The sequence below is a fragment of the Trachinotus anak genome, unplaced genomic scaffold (assembly GCF_046630095.1).
Source record: "Trachinotus anak isolate AG129_WGS33_773 ecotype Australia unplaced genomic scaffold, CSIRO_AGI_Tana_v1 ptg000025l, whole genome shotgun sequence".
NCBI lineage: Eukaryota > Metazoa > Chordata > Actinopteri > Carangiformes > Carangidae > Trachinotus > Trachinotus anak.
The window spans coordinates 21,420,590-21,445,186 of record NW_027273876.1 but is presented as its reverse complement, the minus strand read 5'-3'; the positions used below and the strand labels follow the sequence as shown (position 1 = coordinate 21,445,186).

At 42.9% G+C, this 24,597-nt stretch overlaps 1 protein-coding gene across 8 annotated transcripts in view; it reads left to right on the top strand.

Moving 5' to 3' along the window:
* The window catches only part of dnah9 (dynein, axonemal, heavy chain 9), a 195,717-nt gene that overhangs the window by 129,078 nt on the left and 42,042 nt on the right, over positions 1–24,597 (top strand). For 3 of the 8 annotated variants that reach the window (XR_011685189.1, XR_011685187.1, XR_011685188.1), the window contains exons 72-78: positions 2,825–3,016; positions 3,162–3,353; positions 6,633–6,803; positions 11,766–11,948; positions 16,254–16,507; positions 16,655–16,790; positions 20,055–21,229. Coding sequence is in view for 4 of the 8 variants with exons in the window: in XM_071463598.1 (XP_071319699.1) it covers positions 2,825–3,016; positions 3,162–3,353; positions 6,633–6,803; positions 11,766–11,948; positions 16,254–16,507; positions 16,655–16,790; positions 18,252–18,479 (1,356 nt within the window). In the remaining 4 variants the exon portion in view is untranslated. Of the gene's footprint in view, positions 1–2,824; positions 3,017–3,161; positions 3,354–6,632; positions 6,804–11,765; positions 11,949–16,253; positions 16,508–16,654; positions 16,791–18,251; positions 20,020–20,054; positions 21,596–24,597 lie in introns of those variants that run through there. The other 5 variants (XR_011685190.1, XM_071463599.1, XM_071463598.1 and 2 more) reach the window with 5 other exon arrangements.

Here is a 24,597-nt window from a genome sequence, read left to right as displayed (position 1 = left end):
CTTGCATTAGACTAATCTATGAGCAACATAAAGACTGGCTGAACACTACAACCAGTCTGAAATATCTTTGTGAAACTGGCCCCAAGAGCTGGACCCAGACTAACTGAGGGTCCTGGGTCTCTTCAAGTGTCTGAATACTTATGTCAGTGTGATATTTCTGTTTTTCCTTTTTAATAAATTTTAAAATTCAGTTTTCACTTTGTCATCGTGGTGTATTGAGTCTAGATCAATGAGGCTGCAAAATCATGAGGCTACAACGTGAAAAAAAATGTGTGTACCTTAGTAAAGCTGTGATGGAGTAGAATACTCAGAGTACTTCTACCACTGGTATTCCTGCATTACACCTATAATGCATTTCACATCTGATGTTCGATTTTAAAGGTCCCGTGAAACAATATAATTTCTTTAGAAATCTATTCAGTTTTAATCACAAACCAGTGCAGATAAAAATTGTGAGAATGTTCTGAACAATCTGATTTATTGATTGGACTTTATTACAATCACACCCACTAGTGGAGGATGATGTCACCACTTAAGATTTCAAGTGCCTGTTCTGTTAGGATCTTTGATATTTGAGAGCATCTGATACTTAACGTTGATGCATGCCTCCTTCCTCGGAAGAGCTCGCTCTGATTGGCAGTTGAAAACAACACATGCCAATTTTTGCTCCAGATTTCCCATCAAGTTGCCAATTTGCAGAAAAACAGCAGCCAGCAGATGGCTGCAGTCATCTCTCACTCACCTGGGAATTGCCTCTGACCTGAGGGAGGACAGATGTGAACGTGACATGTGCTAACGCTAAAAGTTTGTGTGGTTTCATTCAGCAGGGAGATGGAGGTGTTACATGAGGATGGAGATCATAACAAAGTCAATTCACCATTTTCCTGCGTTTGTTATCAGTGAGTGGCCAGACAGTTTCGTGCTGCTCGGGCCGCTCCACAGGCTCTCCAGTAAGAATGGATCAGCGCGCTGCAGTGGCCTCTCTCAGCTTTTCTTTACCTTATCAGTCCCTCATCTCTATATAAGCCTCACCATTACCCCAGTGCTTCGCTGCCAATGCATCTTCCTCCGCACCATTACCTGAGTGCTCGGCTTCCTCCCAGTCCATTTCCATGATCCTTAGTTTGCCGATGCCTATCTGCCTGATAAGTGCAACGTGCCTGCAAGCCTCGTCTAATGCAGAGCTGCGGGGATGTCCTCTGAGGCAAGTTTAGAGGGAATATTCCAGTCATGTGTACTCGGTGAAAGCTAATCAATGTAAGGCTAACTCTCTGTAATAGCCCACCCGCGTGGCTAAAGCCAACGCTAAGCCAGAGAAATGACAGTTTCTTTCCTCTTGACCTTTTCACTGGGAGATACATACTGCTCCACCGCCCATTTCCATCCCCAGAAACATGGAAGATGGAGTCTAGTGGGCTGACGTTAACGTCTGGAACAATGCTTTAGGTTTTTACTGAGATAAGTTCATGATTCTGTTGTGAAATAAGCTGCTATGGATTTCCTGTTTGCTGATTATTTCACTTTATCTTTCAAATTTTCAGGTTATTCAGACTCTAATCTCAAACCTCTGTCAGTGTCAGTTCATAGACATTGAGGTGTATGTGCATGTATGTGTCTTTCTCTCTGCATGTCATGTCTCTCCAGTCCACAGGTCATGAATAGGGAGGCTGTGCATCTCTTTCAGCTGTTTTGAGCAGAGGAGTACTGTGCAGAATATTAACTAAACCTCCAAAAGGGTGTGTGTGTGTGTGTGTGTGTGTGTGTGTGTGTGTGTGTGTGTGTGTGGGTGGGTGGGTGGGTGGGTGTGTGTGTGTGTGTGTGTGTGTGTGTGGGGGTGTGTTTGATAGCCAGTCTGCACTGTATGTGTGTGTATATGCGTGTGCATTGTAGGAGTCAGCTCCCCAGGGCTCTGCAGCCAGGAGAGTGAAAGGCCTTCACCGTGGCTCTCACACTAACACATGCTGGAATAAAGAGAATTTAGCCTTCTTATTTTCATAGGGGTTATTGGCATGCTTATTTAACCATCTCTCCCCCCAGAGATTACAATGCCATTTACATCCAGTTTTTTTATTTGCCTGTCTGGAATAATGAGCCCCGGAGACGGTTGGAGGCTGGAAGCGTCTGACAAGTTGTGACAATTAAAAGGGAATCTCATCTTTGGGTTTATTGCCATCTAGTCATCTCATTGTCTGTGTGTTAGTGTGCCGCACCGCTGGGGACCTAACAAAATAAAACAGATCACAGGACCAACTGCCATAACTTTTTTACCTGTGACACACCAATATGGCTCCATTAATGCAGCCAGATGTGTTGGTGTGTCCATCTTTTAAAGGTCCCATATTTTACTCTTTCCTGTGTTTTATCTGAAGTGTTGATCTCCATCAGAAGATATATTTGTAGTTTAAGAACCAAAAACCATCCCAGTGTAGTTTTACATCTCCTCTCTCAGGCTTCTCTCTGGAGCTCTAGTAACAACAGGCCAGGTTGTTTGACTTTTTTGAGTAATTCAATAAAAATGTAGCAGATTTAAGGGAAGCACTCAAGAGAAACCAAATACTGCAAGGTTCAATGGTGGGTGCAGGTGGGAGGGGCTTCAGAATCAGAATCTGGTTTATTAGAAGCAATTTGTTTTGGAAAACAGTAAACATAGTAAGATAAAACAAACAAGTAATGCAGGATAGAGCACTTAAATATAAATATAAAATCTGACAATAAAGTAGTAAGTATTAATATAGAACCTAGACCTGCTTTATAATCACAAACACATGGACATCTACCTTTAGACTGGATGGAGCTTTAAAGTCTGTGTGTTTTTGTTTTTCAGGACACGCTGGAAATGTGCGCCCGGGAGAATGAGTTTAAGAGCATTTGGTTTGCTCTGTGCTACTTCCATGCGGTTGTGGCAGAGAGGAGGAAGTTTGGTCCTCAAGGCTGGAACAGATCGTACCCCTTTAACACCGGGGACCTCACCATTTCTATCAACGTCCTCTACAACTATCTGGAGGCCAATCCTAAGGTACATGTGCTCCTGTTTTTCTTTTATTCCTGTGCAAAGGATTACAAAGCCAAATCTTAATTGGAAATCTAAACACGTGACCTCAGCTAAAAACCACAGGCCGCCATCAAGCAAAAGCAAAATCCCCTCTGCCTCTAATCCCCAGGTGCCATATGACGACCTGCGTTACCTGTTTGGTGAGATCATGTACGGGGGTCACATCACAGACGACTGGGACCGCCGCCTGTGTCGGACCTACCTGGAGGAGTTTATCAAGCCGGAGATGATGGAGGGAGAGCTGTACCTGGCGCCTGGCTTCCCTGTGCCTGGAAACATGGACTACAACAGCTACCACCAGGTGAGGCACACTCCCTAACACCAGACTACATGAAACATTAAATGAAGTCATTCCAGCAACAAAAAGGACACAGTGAATTCAGACAATAAAAAAACGGGACCCAAAGTAAATACAAGAAAATATTAAGATTATACCTCTCTGGGTCTTTTCTCCAGACCACCAGGGGTCCCCGAGGAGCTTCTCTGTGGCCTCCAGCAAGTGAACGGTGGTTTAATATTGCTATAATAGAATCACTATAATTAAAAGGTTTTTCTTTCTCCAGTGTTGAGTGTAGAGTTCTACAATTCAGAGCTAAATCAATAACAATAAAACTCCTCCCATATGGCTCCCTGGGACATAACAGATTGTAGTTTGAGTTATATGAATAGTTCTCAGAGGTGGAGCTGCTCTGTGGGTGGAAAGAGTTTGTCAGTAAGTCTTACTTACTGGCAAACTTGACTGTTAGAAAACAGAGATAATGAAGTCATCCAACAGAGAAAGTTGAAAGGCATGAAAGTCAAAATATACAGAACTGGATGAGTCATCGAGCCACAAAATATTCATATACATGCACAATAAAACACTAAGAGTAGACTTTGTGATAGTAACCATGTACTTCTGCTCATAAACTTGCTTCAGTGTTCCTGTGTAAAGCAGGAGAGGCTATCCCGGCATGCCTTATAAACACAGCCATTAGATTAGAGAGAGCTCCACACAGATTAGGGCTCGGTCACACCAGGATTTATGAACTGTCACACTGATTCAATTCCTCTCAGTAGAATCCACACAATCAGTGTCAAATCCCACATGTGCATTTGTCTGCAGTTAAACTTGACATGCAAACTGATAATGGGAACGAAAAGAGATTCAGAATGGAGGAAAGTGTCATATTACCTGCTCTGTTCGTGTAAATAATCTCAGGGTCCTCTTAGTAGCTGTTTCTGGAGCTGTAGGGCTGAAGTGCATGGTGCAAATGCACTGAGGGAGTGTCCAGAGCACTTTTGCTATTTTATGGTCAAAAAGTCTCTTTATCATGGGAGTGTTTTGGGCGTAACATCCAATAAACCAATCAGAGTCCAATCCCGTTCTCTTTAAAAGCCAGGCGTGCTGGCACCTTGGTGGATTGTTATTATAATGGTGCAGTGTTTCACACAGAGTTAGATTCTGTTTGTGGTGAGTCGATCACATATTGTGACGACCAGTGAGTGCAGTCCTGACACACACACACAGACCAGCTCTGTGTGCATCAAGGGGAAAAGCAGGGCTGAGTGAATCAGTGCACTGAACACAGCTGTGCAAAGAAGCAATGCAACAAATCACAGCGTTAGACATGTTTTATGTTAAATGATGAGACGTTTGAATACATCTGCTGTTGTGCAACTGCCAGTGTAGGAGCATATTACTGTCTCGATAATGTGCCTTAAATTAACAGTGAAATACTGAACCACTGACTTCAGACCACTTTGGGGTAAGATTGGGCCCTTAAACCACAACTCATGGTCATCAGAGTCAGTGCCAACTGTGCAACCAATAGTAACCAATAGTAGCCGCTGCACAACGCCCACATATCAAGAACATCAGTACAGGATGATTCTGCAACGTACAATCCCAACATTTAAAAAATTCTCACTTTCTACATCAACACATGGAAACTACAGTGTGGTTAATGTCAGAGAACGATCATGGTTATAGGTTAATATGGCTGTAATCAATAGTTAATTTGTTATCATTCAGGTGTTTGACAGGACATGAAGCTGGACATGTTACACAGCCACCTGCCACCCCAATGTCCACACCCTTACACTGGCTTCATACTCCAAAACAACAATCCGACACTCACAACCACTTCATGGCGTCATTAAATCTGAAAATGTTTTATCCAAATGAATTTCTGCGATGCCTCTTATTGGTGCTGACTGGACAATAAGAGATGAATCCGGCAGCTTCCTCCTGAGCCTCCGTGCTGCAACATACATCAGCTTCATCCCTATTGATAGTGTTGACATGATTGAGCCTGACTTTGCTTTAGAGCTCTTGAGACCCAATCTGTGACAGCCCCTGGCATTATCAGGCTGCTGCTTCACCTCCGCCTGCCTCACCTTGCCTGTCGTGTATTGTTATTTATCATTTAACACAAGCGTTGATTGACAGGGTGAAATCAGAAACGAGGCAGGTTCATGTGTCAACAACACTGTAAAGGCTCACAGATTTTTTATCGTCCATAGAAAGGAATAAATGAGCAAGGCCAAGCTCATTGTGGTTGCTTTTTTTTCCACTGGTGTCCCTTAAAAAAGGGGGCACTGCCAACATTATGAATGACAGAGGTTCAGTCCAGATTCCCCTCCGGGGGTCCAGAGGACATGGGGAGCACGACTTGTATTTACATTTCCCTCAGTCTTTTGCTGCTCAGTGGGCACAACCTGACTGTCACAGTGGCTCCAGTGGGAAGATCATTTTTACATCTGGCTGTCACCACACAACCATACTGGGAGTTGAGTGGTAAAGATTTGGCTAGAGAACAGGGGCTGTAAACGCCTGTGGGCCCCTGGGGGTCTGTTAGGCCATCACCTTGCTCACAACCATCTGGTGCAAACTTACAATGTATTTCAGGAGAGGAGAGAGGTAGGAAGAACCCGATGACTCAGCAGTTTTACTCCTCTTTCAACAATATACAGGTGGATGCAATCAGCAGAAGTTAGCCAGCATGTACAGAGGAGATCAAACAAGCCGACTACAAAGTGTTCCTGTATTAAAGGCCAACATATTTCCCATCAAAACTTTCATCAGGACATTATGATTAGAAGAGCTTTTTTTTATTTAGTTTAAGTGCCCCACAAAAAGCAGCCTGTCTGAATCGAGCTTCCACTTTCATCTGCACTAACTTAAAAGCATTGATATTCATTATGGACCAGCAGATGGAAAATGCCACATTTCCTTCCCCTTGTTATGGTCATTAGCAGTGTGTCAATTGATCCTGAGTGTTTGAATCTCACCCAGAAATATCCTGTCATTTATATGGTTCCATTCTTGTCCTTTGTCAGCAGTACTTCAGAAGAAAAAAAAAAGCTGAGGACTTTTTAGTCAGGAAGTAATTGGAGTTGCCAATCTTCATACTGTCCATTTAAAATAATCTGGGTGAGAATTAGGGTTGGAGTTAAAATATTGTTCTATTCAGGTGAGAAAGTTTTCATAAGAAAGAAAACAGCCCTGCGCCCTTTATTTAACCTTTGTGAGGTTCCAAAAAAATCATAAATTAGGGTTAATGCTAAAACACAGTTCTGATGGTTTCCTCTGCCCCAGTACATTGATGACGCCCTACCTGCCGAGTCACCCTACCTGTACGGCCTTCATCCCAATGCTGAGATCGGCTTCCTCACACAGACCTCCGAGAAGCTTTTTCGCACGGTGCTGGAGATGCAGCCAAGGGACGGAGGAGCTGGGGAGGGCGGCGGGACGACGCGGGAGGAAAAGGTAAAGGATGACTTTCATGCTGTAGGTCTATTGTAAAAATCATGGACACCTGAACGTGATTGTTGAACATTTCAAAGACATGGGTGTTAACCTGCAACAGCTTCTGCTCCTCTGGGAAAGCTTTCCTCCAGACTTGGGAACATGGGTGCAGAGATTTTGGTCATTGATGTTGTGCGATCAGATCTGGCTCCTCATATGTGTTCCTGTTAATCCCAAAGGTGCTGGTTAGAGTCGATGTCCCAGACTGGGAAACCTTTTCTTTATGGATCAGGTTTTGTGCACACAGACATTGTCTTGTTGAAATGGGAAAGATTAAGATTTTCCTTGATTGGAAAACCATTAAAAAAACAGCCCCAGAACACAAGTAAACAAATGTATGTGGACAAGTGACAAGTGTTTCAGATCAAGTGTTTCAGATGTTTTTAGTCATCAAAAACAAGAACAGCCCATAATTCAGCTTCCATCTGGAGCCATACATAACTCATTCAAAACCTCGTAGGAAATCTTGACTACATATTTTATGGTCTGGTGCTGCTCCATCACTATTCATTGGATTTGTTTGAATTGCTTAACCCTGATTTCCATGATGACTTTTAAGTGGTCACTTTCTTATGCATTGGTATTGTGAACAGCTTTTAACCCTTTACAGTTTTCCACCTAAGCTTTAAATGTTTGACAGAAACATTTATATTCTGTGTAACATTTACACAGAGTGAAATACTTCAGCCACTGTTCCATCAAAAGGAAATATTCTTGATGTCTTGTGTATGTCTTATTTGGCACCTGGAGTTATTATAGCTACTACTTTTAGATTAGGATTTTATATCTTATATTTTATCTGATTCTGATTCTGATTCTGATTCTGATATATAAAAAATATATAATGAGTGAATATATAATAATGCATTCTTAAATTTTAAAGGTTCTACCACTAGATGTCGCACTAGATGACCAGCATCTCAGACCAAAACAAATGTATTGTCATCACACCCCCCCACCCCTCCCATCATGGTTTCAGCAAGGTTAACCTGTGTACACGATAGCCAACAAAAAACAGTCTAATCACAACCATTAGCCCACGTTAGCATTGCTGTGATCACAGCAATGCTAACAGCAAGCTAACGTTATCATGCTGCTGCGTATATAAACACGGAGGGACTCAAATGCACGAACGTGCATGTGCTACGAGACCAGCTACCAAAAAAAAGAGCAGAGACTCAGATCACAACCCGAACAGAGGAAGTGTGCTCCACTATATCTTATACATAGAGGAAAAAGCATAATAAGAAAACTGTGTAGAAACAGCACTAATGTATTAATGTTTAAAATCTTGTGTATAAAAGCTTTAACCCACTGGTTCCTATCAGTGTAACTGTTCGAGGACCAAAGAGGGAGAATTTTTTAATTTTTCATATTTCAAAGGCAAATATTACGGAAAAATACAAGAAGAATCCAAATTTGTTCATCACAACTTGTTGTTCTTTGCTCTTCCATTGATCATGTAAAGATCCCTCAGATTTATCATGGGACCCCCTGGAGGGACCCCAGGTAAAGGGTCACTGGGCTAAACTAGCTAACTGTATAAAAAGTGGTTCAATCTAATTCCAGCTGGAGCAGCTGCAACAGTAAAATGCTGCTCACACAGTGATGCATCAGTATTATACTAATAGATATCAAATCTGCCTAAACCGTAACTGGCTTTAAAAAGAAGCTAAAAGCTGCTCTGTTCTCCTCTGCCTCCATTTAATAATTTAATCTTGCACTTTAATTAGATATTATCTGTTTTATAATCAGTGTTTATCTACTGTTTTTACGCAGTTTTCTTATTATGCTTTTTACCTAAGTTTTTATGCTTGTTTTATTTTCTGTTAAGCACATTGAATGACCTGTGTGTATGATAATGTGCTGTCCAAATAAATCCGCCTTGCCTATTAACAACTCAGTAATGTCTGATAGAATCAGATATCAGTCACAGGGAACATTTGTTTCTATAATGTGAATATGTTTTGCTGATAATATTTGAATAGAAATGATAGAAAATAGGGATTTGAATGCAGGACTTGAACCTGTCAGGGAGTATTTTTAGATTCTTGAATTGCTGCTTTATGAAAGTACTTTGCACTTTATGCACGTTTCCCTGAAAATTTGCTCTGACAGTTTCAGTATCTTTGGAAACATTAGGGCCCCACTAGAATATAAAATCATCTTCCGTTGGTTTGAACGATTTGTTCTAATAAACCCATTTGCATGTCAGTGAGGTTTAAGGATTTGATCTCAACGTATGATTCTGATGTGATGTTCTTCCTTGAAGAATAAATCAAGCCCTCATACAGAGGAGACTTTCTCAGCTGATGTGTAAACCAAGTCCTTCCACAAAGACGACTGTCTCACTAAACTCTGGGAACCAGCGCTGAATCTTAAATGCATGATGACAACAGGTGACATTTTCCGTAGCTGCTGCACACTCATTTGAAAATAAATTGCAGACCAACTGTTTGGGGCCTCTGACAGCACCCAGGGTGATATTTACAGGGATGGCATTTTCTGGTGCGTTTTCTGGTTCAGTACCACTCTGAAATGAAGCTTATTTGAGTGTAAAAGCTCAAACCAATATTCTGTCAGAGTGTGTGCAGCCTTGCGCACTCCCTCCACAGAGCAAGTGTCACTTTTTTAATATCATAAATGAGGGTCCTGTTTGTTGAAGTGTTGGCTTTGTTAAGTCATTTATGCTCAGTGTGGCTTGAAACCAGCAGCAAACTGTGAGTCATGTTTAAAAAATATTTGGCTTATTTAAAAAATATTTCTCTTCTAAGATCTGTTTCAGCCATCTTTGTCTGGATTAAGGCCTCAGGGTGCAGGACGTGTACTTACACTTTTCAATGTGACATTTCTCACCAGTGAATCGTTATGAATAAATGCAGGATCACTACGAGCTTGATGAACTGTGTCCTCCACACTGTAATAATCTCAGCAGACCCAGGTCAGAGGTCATGGTGTCTCAGTTTCCATGTGATGAATTTTCTTCCTGTTTAAACTGGGTGGGTGATATGGCCTTTAAATAATGTTGTGGCATTTTTAGGCTATACTGTGATACATAATATACATCTGGATGTTTTGAAATCTGCTATAAAGCACTTCTCTAATGTGCGATTTAACTCTCTGATGGATAAAGAGACCCGCCACTCACACCTCACTGCTGCAGTGCGTGAGCTAGAGATTTAGCATCTCGCCTGTTCCCAGCATATATACACAGGGAAAACATCAGCTGATAGTCACATCGACATGATACCAGCAACATTATATACCACTGACCCCTTTCACTATAGTTTCAATATATATGAATATGACACATACATGAAAAAATATAATAGCGGCAACACACACAAGACAGGCAGTGTCTTGTGAACCAGCTCATCTTCCGCCATCTTCAGTTAGCTAGTGACTAATGTTATCATGCTACTGTCGTCATCACTAATGAAACAGACATTAGCATTATGTAGCATCAAGTCACTGACACATGGAGGAGCAGAAAACCAGGTCTGAGTCCAGCTGGACTTTAGCAGCTGGTAGGGTTCTCCGTCTCAGTACAGATAGACCAGGACTGGCTCAACAGTCGGACTGGGAAAGAGATTCAGCCTTGGACTGATCCACTGGGACCTGTTGCATGAATGACACTGATGGAGTCGGTAGAAATAAGAATAAAAAATGTAGGTGTTTTGACGGTCTGTTTCATTGTCATTGAGGCCTTTATAGATGAAAATGTGTTGGAAATTCTGGAAGGTCACTTTAACCTGAACGTTGCGTACTGCTGTGTCATCTCACCTCACACATACATGCACTAATATACATGCGCTACCAGACCAGCTACCAAAACCCAATACCTGAGAAACACAAATTAAAACATACACACAGGGGGTGTGATGTCATTACTCCAATGTATCTTATGTTTGCTGCTGTTTTATCGTTTCAAATCTTGTTCACAGAGCATTTGGCTTTTTTTAGTATTCTATTTTACTATTCTTCCTGGTTTCTGTTTTTATTTTCACTTACATATCTGCTGCCTTTCTACTATCTTATTTCATTGTTCTTTTATTTACCCTTATTTTATTACACAATTTCATTTTTATTTGAAGAACTTTTAGCTACATCTTTTGTATGAAAAGTACTCTAAAAATAAGTTTATTATAATTAAACCAGATTTGAATCAATCTGATTAGCTTTTAATAGGAAGCTGGGCAGGAAGGAAAGGTTACCATGGCAACTTAGCGCGGTTTATTTAAACCTCCTGAAAATAAGCCAGTTTCCTGAAAATAAGCCAGTTAACTGGAGTATCAAACATCTCAGTCAGTGCATGTTGTGTGTTGTCCGTGTGTGCGTGCGTGCGTGCGTGCGTGCGTGTGTGCCCATTCCATGATGTATTATGATGTGTGACCTTTCTGGCTCAGAAGCCTGGATACTCCCGTCCTAACAGATCACATCCACTTTGTATTCAGTGAACTCAGCAGCTGCCAAACCCAGATCAGATATTTGAACTGAAAAATCCATAGATATGATGACCTCATATCCTTTGTTCGGCACCTAATCCGCTGATTGATCGCTAATGCTGGCTGCCTTGGGAAAATGTTGACACAGACATTAGCTTTCATCACTTACCCACAAAAATATGATGTGAGCATTGATTTTCTGGAGGGATTAGACTGTTATTGAAAACAAAGAGCTGCCGTTGCAGAATATATCTTAATGAATATTCATGAAACTGTTTCAAACTGTAACAGTTTCTCAGGCTGTCAGCATCATAGCACTGAGTCTATCTGACAAAGTTAACCCCGATGTCTCATCACTCTTTCATTTCAGCCAGTGTTCTCTCCCTCTCTGTGTTTCTTTAATTGTAACAGGGAGATTGATCAAACAACATGTTTCTACCGTCAGCTCGTTGTTCATTCCTTCCATTCATATCATCAGGTGCGTGCGATGTTGGAGGAGATCATGGAGAAGCTGCCAGAGGAGTTCAACATGACCGAGCTGCTGGGGAGAGCGGAGGAGAGGACTCCCTACCAGGTGGTGGCGCTGCAGGAGTGCGAGCGCATGAACCTCCTCACCCAGGAGATCAGACGCTCGCTCCGAGAGCTCGGCCTGGGACTGAAGGTGAGGAGACTAAGGTCAAGAATGGGGGGGGGGGGGGGGGGGATTTGTCAGATTTCATGTTGTCCATTTTGTCGATTAAACATTTGTTTCATTTATTTTTATTTGCCTGTTTGCCTGAAAAAATGTGTTCACAGTCTCAGTCATAATCCTTCAATGTCACCATAGCAACATTGTTCTCATTATTTTATCCAAGGCTTTGTAACTTCAGATTTCAAGTGTCAGAGTTTAAACTGATTTAAAGCATAAACACAACACAACCATAAACAAACACTAGCTGATGTACACATCAGGCAACATTAGCCTTCAAAGTCTAATATCCACCCCCCTCTCAGCTCTGTTTTGGTCTCTACCAGCCCCTGAGAACAGTAGCCGGCTCTTTCACTACTAAATGCTCATCAGCTGGCAGCTCACTGTCTCTGCTGTTTGGGGCTGAGTTGGTGATGAACGGTGGGTTAATCAGAGCTTTTGCTGCTGCTGCTGGAAACAGGGCTGATGGGAGCCACGAGGAAAAAGTCATGAAAAAGTCATGAAATGACAGTGAAAACATGTTAACCCACTTAATAATAAGATCAGATAAACTGAATAATAATAAAACAGAAAAAAAATAGAAATAGAATACACAGAAAAATCAAGTAATAAAACTTTTTTCCTTTAATACAAGAAAACTTTTATTCTGAATTTATCAACCAACAAGTGACATTAATACTTATAACAGCTTTTTAATATAAGTGCAGAGCAAAAACCAAATTTTACACCCGAATCAGTAAAGTCAGAGCTAATTAGAGGCTAAAGTGAAGAGAAAAGTTTTTATCTTTCTTTTAAAAACACACTGATATCTATAGGTGCTGTGTATCTGCTTTCCCTCAACTGTTCGTGGGAACCTTCAGTAAACCATCAGTAGATGATCTCAGTTTCTGGACAAAATAAGAAAGATATTGTGTCTCTTCTAACTTCCTGATCTGTTTACAGTAAATAAAGATTAAGTCACAGCTCAGTCTGTAATGTGTTTGGTGATTTTGTCAGACGACGTTGTCGTAGTTATAAATTCAGGATTTTAAATAATGGATAAAGATCTGAAACCAGCTGACACTTGGCAGAATGCTAATACAATGTCATGATGTCATTAATATGCACGTATTACATCATTCTTCCCAGCTGCTTTAGTAACAATTGTTGTTATGCTGTCAGCAACAGTCCAGCTCTCATGAACATGATATTTCAGTAATGTCTTCACATCTTTCTTCAAATTTGGCACAAATGTTCACTTAGATGAACTGATTAGATTTTGGTGGTCAAAGGTCACTGTGACCTCACAAAACACATTTTTGGCCAGAACCCATTCATTCAATTTATACATTAATTATGACACAATTCAACAAAAATTGATAAAATGAACTGATGACATTTTATATCCAAAAGGTCAACGGTCAACTTCTCTGTGACATCACAATGTTCTGTAAAAACACTTTTGTTATTCAACACTGTAACTCAGGACGGAGAGACTGTGACCAGAGGAGGTGATTCTACTTTACTGTGGATCCACAACAGTTTTCAACTCCTCAAGTTTCCACATTGACCAGACACAGAGACAGATTCTAGGTTTTGACTCAAACATCTCATGCAGTATCTCTGCCTCACGTCTTCCTCTGACCACATGTATCACAGGCCGGTAACTTCCTGGATAAAATGGCGTCCAGAACAATTAGTTAAATGACCAAGCAGCACAGTGAGTATTTCATCCTGCACCTCCTCCTGTGATCTCAGTTCTTTCTGAACGGGGCTTTTTGTTTGGGGACTCCCAGGAACCATCTACAGCATCCTCCTGAGAACCAGTGGCTCAGCAGGGATGCTGCTAAGAGCTGAATATCTTAGATGTAAAACAAACTTCAAGTGAACCATCCCTCAGTTTACACCACACCACCCTCAGTCATCCTCAACCTGTGATGCACTCTGCATCGGCTCGGCTGCTGCTTTAGTATTCCTGCATTACTGAACCTCGTTCTCTGTTGTTTACCAGAGGCCCAGTCTTAAGAGTGACTCAGAGAGCAGCAGAAAGGAATGAGACGTCTGTGCTCTGTGTCGAGCCTGACTGAGTCGTGCGTTAACAACAAATGAAGAGAGAGAAAAAAAACGAGTAAAGGCTTTTGTCAGGAGTTATGAGGATTCGATCTCCCGACACTACAAGCCTCAATAAATCGGCCCAGTGATTTAAAAGCCATGTGGACTATTGTAGCAGCAAATGGAATCATATTTTGTCTTTATAGTGGAATAAATAGGAACTAGCAGAATGTTAGCCTTGGTGAGACGGTGCAGCTTCGACTGACAGATCAGGATCACAGTGAGGAGCACTGTGAGGGTGGAAGGTTCACAGTAAACGTGCACTTTCAGATAAATCTGCATAACCATATCAACCTTATAAAGAATTGTTCTGACTGTCACATAGGGGTATCTATACATCAGCAATACATCGGCTGTAGTATCAGTGGGTGAAGGACACCACTGTTTTCCCTCTGTCTCATTACTCCTCAGTGACATCGTCTCTCTGCTATCTTGTGTGTTTCCTTATCTGGCGTGATGCGCCTGCCGTCACGTTTATGTATGCATCAGCAGTCTCTGACGGTTTGTTACCATTCAACACCTGATGCAGCCGGGGGGGGGGGGTCACCTCCAGTGTTTAGCTGCTGAGACAAACAGGAAGTGACACTTTAAACTACGGCTTCTTCGCTGTAATGAAAATTCACAAACCAACAGAGAACTTGTGTAGGAGCATCTGTCGGCCCCGAGAACAGTCACTCTAATTAAAACAGATATTATCAGATGATCAGGAAGAGGAAGGAGCCAAACTAACAACAGACTTTTCTAACACGCAGTCTGTTCATCAAAGTACAGCAAACACTGGGAGGAAGTTTATGTCTAATTGAAATGAAATGAAGCTCCATCCAGATAAATGAAAACAACAAACCTGAGGGTTTTCTGGAAAACTGAACAGCCTCTGAATCAGATAGAAACAGGAAATAAAAACAAGCTGAGAGCTTAAACCTTTGACTTTTTTTGTAAATCACTGCCTTTGAAATTGGATGTGCCTGAAAACAGGCACATTTGTTAACGTCTCAGTTCATGTCAAATCTTTATAACTTTTTTTTTGTTGTAGTTGTTGTTTTTTTTTCTTGTTGAACATTAGGGTGAAGGCAATGATTTACAATAAAAGCCAAAGGTTTAAGGTCTCAGGTGGTTTTCATTTGATGTTTCTATCTGCTTCACAGGCTGAGAAATAAAGGTTTTAGTGACAGTGTTGCATCAGGTGAATCTTTACCTCTGGGTAGTGGTGATACTGGCTCCTCCTCCTCTGACACGTCTCACCCTGAGCCTTCACTATCTGGTTATCAGACCAACAGGTTGAAGTCAGTGTCTGAATCTTCTAAGTTGTTGTTTTTGTTGTTTTTATCCAGCTAACTGCTGCAGTCTGCTTTAGTATCACTCACCCATTCAGGTGATCAGCCGCTGTCTGAACTCTTTGTGGCTAAAACCACCAAAAACACAAACAAAATACAGTTCCCATAATGGCTTTTGACTTCCTGACCCGAATTTCAGTGAATCACAAAGCATTTCATTGCTCATGTCTTAAAAATGATGAAATCATAAACTACACGTGGACTCATCCGGTCTTAAAGGGTTAAATGAGGTTTATAGTTTGCAAAATTGCAAAATGTGCCAGTATGAGGGGCCGGGGGGGACCCCTTGTCCCTCTTCTGCCTCTCCTGACGGTGCCCTCTTCAAATATTAGATTTGAGTTTATCCAAAAAGAATTATACTCCTGTGAGTGGCGGCCATGGCTCAGAGGTGGAGCAGAGCGGGTTAGTAACCAGAGGGTCAGCGTCCATATGTCGAAGTGTCCACACTGATGTTTCTCCCGATGGCAGGCCAGCTGCCGTACGGAGTGCCTGCCTGTGGGAACAGAAAGCCAGAGTATCCGACACAGAAGATGCTATCGTTAATTAGCTGTGTTGCATCACTTCTGTTTAAACTCCTCTGTCAGAGTGCTAATTGTTCCACGAGAGTTTTTCACACCATTATTTTACCACTATTTTTCAACGGCACAAGTGTCGTCTCTAAAGTAAACTGTGAACCAACAGTATTCATGACCGGAGTACCGCTGATGTTAAAGCAGCATCGCAGATCTCCAAAGATCTTTCTTCCTCCTTTCAGCAATTAAAAATATTAACAATACATGTGGAAAAACCAAAAGTGATGATTTCAGTTGGACTTGACACCTTGTGACACCCTGTGATACCCCCCCCTCTTCAGGGAGAGTTAACCATGACCAGTGACATGGAGAACCTTCAGAATGCGATTTTCTTGGACATGGTGCCGGAGAACTGGACTAAGCGGGCGTATCCCTCCATGTCCGGCCTGGCCCTGTGGTTCACCGACCTGCTGGCCCGGATCAAGGAGCTGGAGGCCTGGTCAACGGACTTCGTCTTACCCTCTGCGGTGTGGCTGGCCGGCTTCTTCAACCCCCAGTCCTTCCTCACGGCCATCATGCAAGCGATGGCTCGAAGGTAGACTCGGGTCTCATTAGGGTATCACATGTATGTCGGCTGTGATGGAAACCCCCTGGTGTGACGCAGCTAATCTGTGTGTGTGTGTGTGTGTGTGTGTGTGTGTGTGTGTGTGTGTGTGTGTGTGTGTGTGTGTGTGGATGATAGGAACGAGTGGCCTCTGGACAGCATGGGTCTGCAGTGCGACGTCACCAAGAAGAACCGTGAGGACTTCAGCTCGCCGCCTCGTGAGGGGGCGTATGTGCACGGGCTGTACATGGAGGGAGCACGCTGGGACACTCAGGTGAACCAGTTATTCATTGATGTCTTTGCTCAGCTGATGGTCACAGTTAGCAAATGGTTTGTCACTTTGATTCACACGACGCTCACACAGAAATCTTCCTCGGCACACCACTCCTGGAAATGGATGATAGATGAGCTCACCTTTAAACGGACTCAAGTAAAGTAACTTCCATATTTCTCCCCTGAAAGGCTTCACGTTCCCTTTGTGGTTTAATTTTCTCCTTTGCATCCTGCTTGCGTTCAGCTCTCGGAGCACAGTGCATTACTCAGCTTCCCAGGGCTCTATCTATCTACATACATACAGCTACTGTATATGCACCCAGCTTTCAAGGAGCATCCCTGTAGACTTCTTAATTAGAGAATATGCAGACTTTGCACTTGAACACTTAGAACACCCTTTAGAGGAGTGGTTCCTTTTTTTTCTTCATTAAAGTTGGGAGATGGAGGCAAATAGTCAGGCAGACGGGCCGGGCAGCTTCTCCTCACAGCCCCTCCTCCACCTCTTCTTCGTGTCCTCCTCTCGGCCCTAAGGCCAGTTCTGTGCCACTGGCGGGAAGAAGCCGAGTGTGAAGAGAAGAGTAAGCAGCGCTCCATCTGGGTGCAGCTCTGTGCAGCAATAACAGGCAAAGATTTATGATGAACCTACTCATCTATATTAATGAGCCTTGTATTTCAGACATCAAAGGCAGACAGATACTGTACATGATAAACACCTCGTGTGCTGTTGAATGGACATGATGGAAATGCACAGAGGAAGCTTGTATGTGTATGTGATGGACACTGTTATTCGTGATGAATACTCCAGCATGGTGATACATTTTTATTCTCTCAGTATGTTTAAAACACTAAAACTGGATCTGTTACAGTAGAGACAGTGTCATTAAACTCATTTAGAATGAGTCTGACTGAGCCCACATGTCGAGCTTTAAAACCCTTTATTTGTATTTACACACATCTAGAAGTTACTGGTATTTAACACGTCTCTAAAGTTTTATAGCAGTCGCAGATGCAATTAGTGCTTTGTCCTCCGAGCTTTTCCAAAGTCGTCAGGATTTACATTCATTCCTGAAAGTCACTGTGCATGCATGGAGAAACCTCTGTTTGTCAGGCGCTAAGTGTAGGAGGATTAATTAATGAGACACTCTGTTTCAGTGTGTTTAGAGAGTGTGTATTCTGAGGCAGGGCAGCTTGACTTGGGCTCAAACTCTGCCGACTTTCACCACTTTTCAAGGGCACCACAGTCCAAACTCAAAGTCTGACGTCACTTGTGCCAAACATGATAAGTTAAACGTATTTTTTTCTTTCATTATTCAGTGGAGCCTCAGTGGAAAGTACAGCATCTGGATGAAGTTTTCATTGGGCCTCAAACTAATTTATAAATTTCCTCAGCTCTGATTTGTTTCTGTCTGTAGTTGACTGGCTTGCCCCCCCCCCTCCCTCCTGTACTGTCTGTCTCTTTCAGACTGGCATGATTGTGGATGCCCGGCTGAAGGAGCTCACTCCAACCATGCCAGTCATCTTCATCAGGGCCGTCCCAGTGGACAAACAGGAGAACAGGAATGTCTACCAGTGTCCCGTCTACAAGACCCGTCAGAGGGGACCCACGTACGTGTGGACCTTCAACCTGAAGACCAAAGAGAACCCCTCCAAGTGGACCTTAGCTGGAGTGGCCTTGCTGCTGCAGATCTAGCATGAGACGTGTTATTATTATTAATGTGGTGACGGTGCCAACAGGGTCAAGGGTTCGAATCCCAATGGACCAAATATTTTAAACTCTGTCTCATTCCCAGTTTCTCACTTTGAAAGACATGACAATCCTCCTCGTACAAATGAAAACTTGAATTGGTTTGTAACAAAACACAATTCAAAACACTCAGGGCTTCTGTTGCTACAGGCTGATTCGGTCTGACATTTAGCAAATGACAATAATTAATTAATGATATTTCTGGATACACTGACACCAACTTTTATCATGTCACATGAAGTTTTCAGTGACTTCACCACAGAAATAAAAACAGGACTGTGTGTCTGTTTTCACTGAGAGGCCGTTTCTCTTCGTCCCGTTCCATTTTTCAGGGACTACAACCTGCAAAGCACAGGTCACATGACAGATGGAGACTTTTGGCCTTTCTAGCTGCTACTAACTGCTAGCTGCCTTACCATGCTAGCTGTTGCTGCTAACATGGTGAGATTTGTTTGTGTTTATTTCAAATCAATGCAGCGCATTATAAAGCCACACTGGGTGAAGTCCTGGCAGAACTACATGTATTTTATAGCATTGTTAAAGTGCATCTGATCTCCACAAATAGACATCTTGTGGACTGTGTCTGTTTGCCCGAATGATTTTCTGGTGTCGTGTCCAGTGGCAGGAAATCTCTGTCCACCCACAGAAAGTGACACATCACATTTCAAGAGGAAAATCTCAGAAATAGGAGTGAGTGAGCACAACTCACTTTGCTCAGAAAGCACCAGCCTCTGTCATCGTGTAGTTAGTCTCTGTAAAATCCTCTGTAAATGCAGGTTTCTGAGTCCTCGGTAGCTGTAGATTGTTGGAGTCATCATGGCTGCAGACTGTTCAAACTGCTGTTTCTAAGTTATTAAAATGCTAATTATCTGTATGCGTTTGTGGAAAAATTCTAGTATTATCATGTATGTGTGAGTCACTTTATGAGGGGGTGTTATAAATCTGTAGCTCGTTGGGAATAACAGAATAAATTTAACTATTGGGTGATTTCACACATTTTAGCCGACTCCAAATCTGTAAAACTACCTACACCATGTACACGTTTTCTAATAAAACCATCATTATACCGTATATATTTTCATATGTGCAAATAATTTTACATTAATTTTTACTTTCTTCCAAAAATCTTGCAGAATAAAGATGTTTTATCTTGTCATTGCAGATTGTGCATGTGGTTTATTTTCACATATTCTACATTATGTCCCATTCTAGTGTCAATTTGCAGTCATTCCCCTATCTCCCATTTCCAGTCTCCCAGTCCTTTTCCAAGTTTTTAGACCAACTCTGCCCCCCCACCCCCGTCTCCCCCCTCCTCCTCCTCCTTCTACTTCACTCCTTTCTTCTTCCCTCCTCCCCGTTTGAGATTAAATAAACCCTCCAAAGCAGAAAGTGTGGAATCTCACAGATCCCTCAACAACATGTACAGTAGACACACACACACACACACACACTACAGTAGAACCCAGCTTTAAAAATGTCTCCCTCCCTCTTTCCTTCTGTCTTGGTCTCTTGCTGTCTCAGCCCAGGTTCCCCGGCGTCTCCTTTTTCTGGTTATTGGTGAGCCTTAACAACGTGCTCAGAGACAGAGAGGCAGGAGGAGGAGGAGGAGGAGCACCGTGATGGAGGGTGAGGCAATTTGTATAGAACTGCCAAATTACACCTTCAGGTGGCATTATGAAAACAGATTCTGTGTGTGCACAGATACACCAGTGCCCATGCAACCACAGTATGGCTCTGCACAGAAGAAATACTTTGGTGGTTAGTGCAGCAGTGGTGCTACAGACTGATGAAATATTATTAACTTATGTAACTGACCCTTTGTGAAGCCCCAACGCAATTAATTTTTAAACAATGGGTCAAAAAAACAAGTACACAAAAGCAGCATCTAACTTCTAGGTGATGACTGTCAGTTGTGTCAGGACTGTCTCCAGCTGATCATCGGCTGTACATTAACTCCGAGCTGTGAAAGGGTCTTTTGACAGCTACATACAGGTTCTCAGGCTAAAAGACTGAGGCTACGCTACATGAAAAAAGCAGCGTAAAGTCAGAAGCCAGTTGATGATCCATGTACACGTGTTGCTGAACAGCCAGTTTGGCCAATATTAGCAATAAAATGACATTTACAATTTGTTCTGTTTGGATGGCTACTGTAGAGGAAGACTAAAGCTATGCTAGCAGCTCTGTGAGGCTGTAGTCAGGCACTATGGTGCTCTGGGGTAAATGCTAACTTTAGCATGCTAACAGTGACAGGAACAATGTGAACATGCTGAAGTTTAATGGTACAAAGGTTTAGGTTTGGTATGAAGCAGAGGGAAACGTCACGTCTTCAGGTGAAGCGTCAGCTTTTTAAATGTCATATTTAATCTATTTAACAATTATTCTCTTGTAATTCTAGCCTCATGACACGGAAGTGCTACTGGCTCACCTGTTGGTCAGGTCATGACCGCTGGGACAGAAACCCTGATGTGTTTATGAGGCGGAGGTGAATTAACCAATCACATTTGGATTTATTGTGGGTGGGGCCAAAAATCACTGACCTGACAGGTGACAAGGTGAGGGAGGGTCTGCAACGGGACAATGTTCACACCCCAAACTTTACCCTTTGATTTGTTAAAAATCTTTGGCCTCTTCCGGACGAAAGGATGATAACTGACTGAGGAGCAGACAGACAGTCGGAGCTCACGACCTCTTCAAAGGTAGGGACTGTACATCCGGTCTGTTTGCTGGGCTGACGATGCGCAGCCGCCCTGAAGCTTCAGTGTGTGTGTGTGTGGCTCCGCTGATTAGCATTAGCTGTAAACACTGAGCCCTGAGCTCCGCGCGGGGCAGGTGACAGGTGTGCTCAGGTGCTCGTGCTGTAGAGTGGACCAGGTGTCATGTGGAGTCCCCGCGGATCACTGGAGCCGATGATGCTGCTGAATGACGGCAGAGCAGAAAGAGCTGTGGTTGGTTATGGTCGTAGCAATTTAGCATGTTAGCATCTTAACATTTGAAAATTAGCTCGAAACCCAAAGAACAACTGAGGCTGATGGGAATGTTGTCAGTTTTGCAGGTATTTATTATTGTTGTTATTGTTATTATTATTGTTGTTGTTGTTGTTATTATTGTTGTTGTTGTTGTTATTATTATTGTTATTATTGTTGTTATTATTATTGTTGTTGTTGTTATTATTATTGTTATTAGTATTATTGTTGTTATTATTATTATTGTTGTTGTTTTGTTATTATTATTATTATTGTTGTTGTTTTGTTGTTGTTGTTGTTATTGTTGTTGTTATTATTGTTATTATTGTTGTTGTTGTTATTATTGTTGTTGTTGTTATTATTATTGTTATTATTATTATTATTATTATTGTTGTTGTTGTTGTTATTATTGTTGTTGTTGTTATTGTTATTATTGTTGTTGTTATTATTATTGTTGTTATTATTATTATTATTGTTGTTGTTGTTATTGTTGTTATTGTTATTGTTTTGTTGTTGTTGTTGTTGTTGTTATTACAGGGGAGTGAACTGAATTTTTGAATGTGAAGAGGTCACTGACGTTATTACCGTTCATATCTGATGAATGTGTGCAGTGAATACCGTGGAAACCTGTTCGCTCTTGATTTTGGGGCCTCAGCAACAGTCAGGAGGGCGTCAGCGTCGGTGCTTCATTCCTCTGGGGGCTGTGAACGTCTCATTTCACCACATTTCATGGAAATCCATCCAGTAGGTGAGAGACTGTGGTTCAGGACCAAAGACATGGACTCAGACCCACGTCCACAGAGCGGTGCTTCATTATGTGTGTGGTGTGTTTGACTGCGATCGGAGGAAGAGGCTGTGGGTGTGAGGACTGCTGTTTTTGATGCTGTCTTGGTGAAGCCGTGGCTGCAAATCCAGTGAAGAGCAGGACAGAGGCTTTCGTGTTGGCTCCAGCTCCGGTACACCGGCTCACTGCTGGAAGCTAGTTAGTTGTGCACACTAACATCTAGAGCAGACTAGCAGAATAATCCGGTTCATTACAATGATGCTCTTGTGTTTTGGTTTTGCAAATCCTAAAAGATGGACACAACCCTCCGGACTCTCAGGGCTGACGTGCCTGTCAGTCCTCCTGCTCATGCAGCAGTGCAGACCCAGAATATGAGCCTCACTTTGGACCAAAGAGTCCTCCAACTGTCCCTGGAGATCAGCCGCTGCTCTGATGTGACATGAAATGCCAGATGCCTAACAGCTCTCCGGAGCAGGTAATGATGGGGCTCTGCAGACTCCGGCAGCCACAGACCCCCGTCTCAAAAGGCTAAAAGCAGCGAGAGGATTCATATTTCATGTTTGTAGATAATATGAGTGTTCTTGGCACGCTACTGAGGAGAGGATGCTGGAGTCAGAGGGGGGTGAGGTGGGCGGGGGGGTTCATGCTTGGAATGGAAAAGAAGGTACCTTTAATCATCTGCTTGTGTGGTACGTCAGGCGGTTGCTAGGTTACAGGTCAGTCCAGAGAAACTGCATGCCGTGGAGATGCTCGGTGTGTGTAGCATGAGAGTGTGCTCTGACTTCACTGGGGTGTGATCATGTGATCGCAGGGCTCCAATGACCCGATTCCCGCCTTTGTTTTCTGACTCCAGTCACCGTTTAATTCTTCACGTGTCCTACATGAACCTGGAGGACAATCAGCTGACAGCGGGACGGGCTCGTTAACCTGGTGGACAGACACTGTTATCTTCTCCTCAGTTCACAGCTCTGGTGCTAAACACCACTCCTGTACTACACTTCCCAGAAACCCACTTGTCACCTAAACAGTGTGTCCACCTCCCATCCTAAAATTCCCATCACACTCCCTCTGAGCGGTGGAAACGAGCTGTGGTAACAACCGGCAGTGTTGCCGCGGCACCTCGCTCGCAGTCGTTTTCACAGCAGGCGGTAAAGTGCTGATAGACAGCACACGTTGCCTCAGCCTGTAACTGTATCTCACCCATTCCTCTCACCGCTCTGACCCATAAGGCTCGGCTGAGGAACAGCTGGATCAGCCGCTCACAATCCCGGTACAATACGAGGGCCTCGGCTGCGCGCGGCCCCTGGCCCCCCGCCTCCCGCCGCAGCCAGCTCGCTCAGCTGCTGTGCAGACCAACTGCGAGAGGAGCAGTTTTTGGCGAGGGCTGGAGACTGGGGTAATTAGCTTTGACAGAGCTGATGAGTTGCTAATTAAATGTTTATCTGAATCTGGCATCTGTCGTAAAACAAATGTCTGTTCGCTGCCGACAATCTGTGGATTATCACAAATAACTGGGACGGGGTCCTGCACGCGGGGAGATAAGCCGGGGAGGACGGCGATCTGGGGCCCGTTTCTGAGCAGTCAGGCTCCCAGCAGCAGCAGCAGCAGCGCCGTGTGTGTCAGCAGCTCACTGCGACTCACAGCGGTGCCTCCATCCACAGTGTGAGGACACACCGAGGTTCTGTGGCATCATGTTTGGCTCATTCAGAACTGCAATCAAGGCTGCTCTTTAATCAGATTTTAGACGTATTGAAAAGATCAGTTCACCTTTTATGTGCACTACAACACTACTAATATCTGAATATAATTTATTCTTATTTTCATTGAATTATTATTGTAATGATGTTAATGGTTCTTGTATATTTCTGTCTTGTTGTCTTGTTTCAACATTTCAGTCCTGTTTGTTTTGTGTTCGTGGTGAGAGGAGCATTTATCGTTCATGTGTTATAAATAAAGTTAGTTAAAAAAAAATCCTCACGTCAGTGCAGTTGGATTCTCGCCCTTGTGACCTCTCCTTCACATCTTCCCTCGTCCTCGGGGTGTGTTCGGTCGAGGAGACGAGGTCAGAGGGAGCTGGAGGCGGCTGAGAGAAGTTCCTCACCCTCTCACGTCCTCTGTGTTTTTATTTAGAATTGGACGTTAGAATACACAAGAAGCATTTTAAATTCTTAGAGAAACCACGGTAACAATCATAATTAGTTATTTAGTGATGTGATTGTATCAGTGTTTCTTGTGTTGTTGTCGTGAAACTGAGCCTCTGCTCCTGCTGCAGTGAGTTCACTTGAGTTTTGTTCGGCCAAGCGACAGCAGCCTCTGC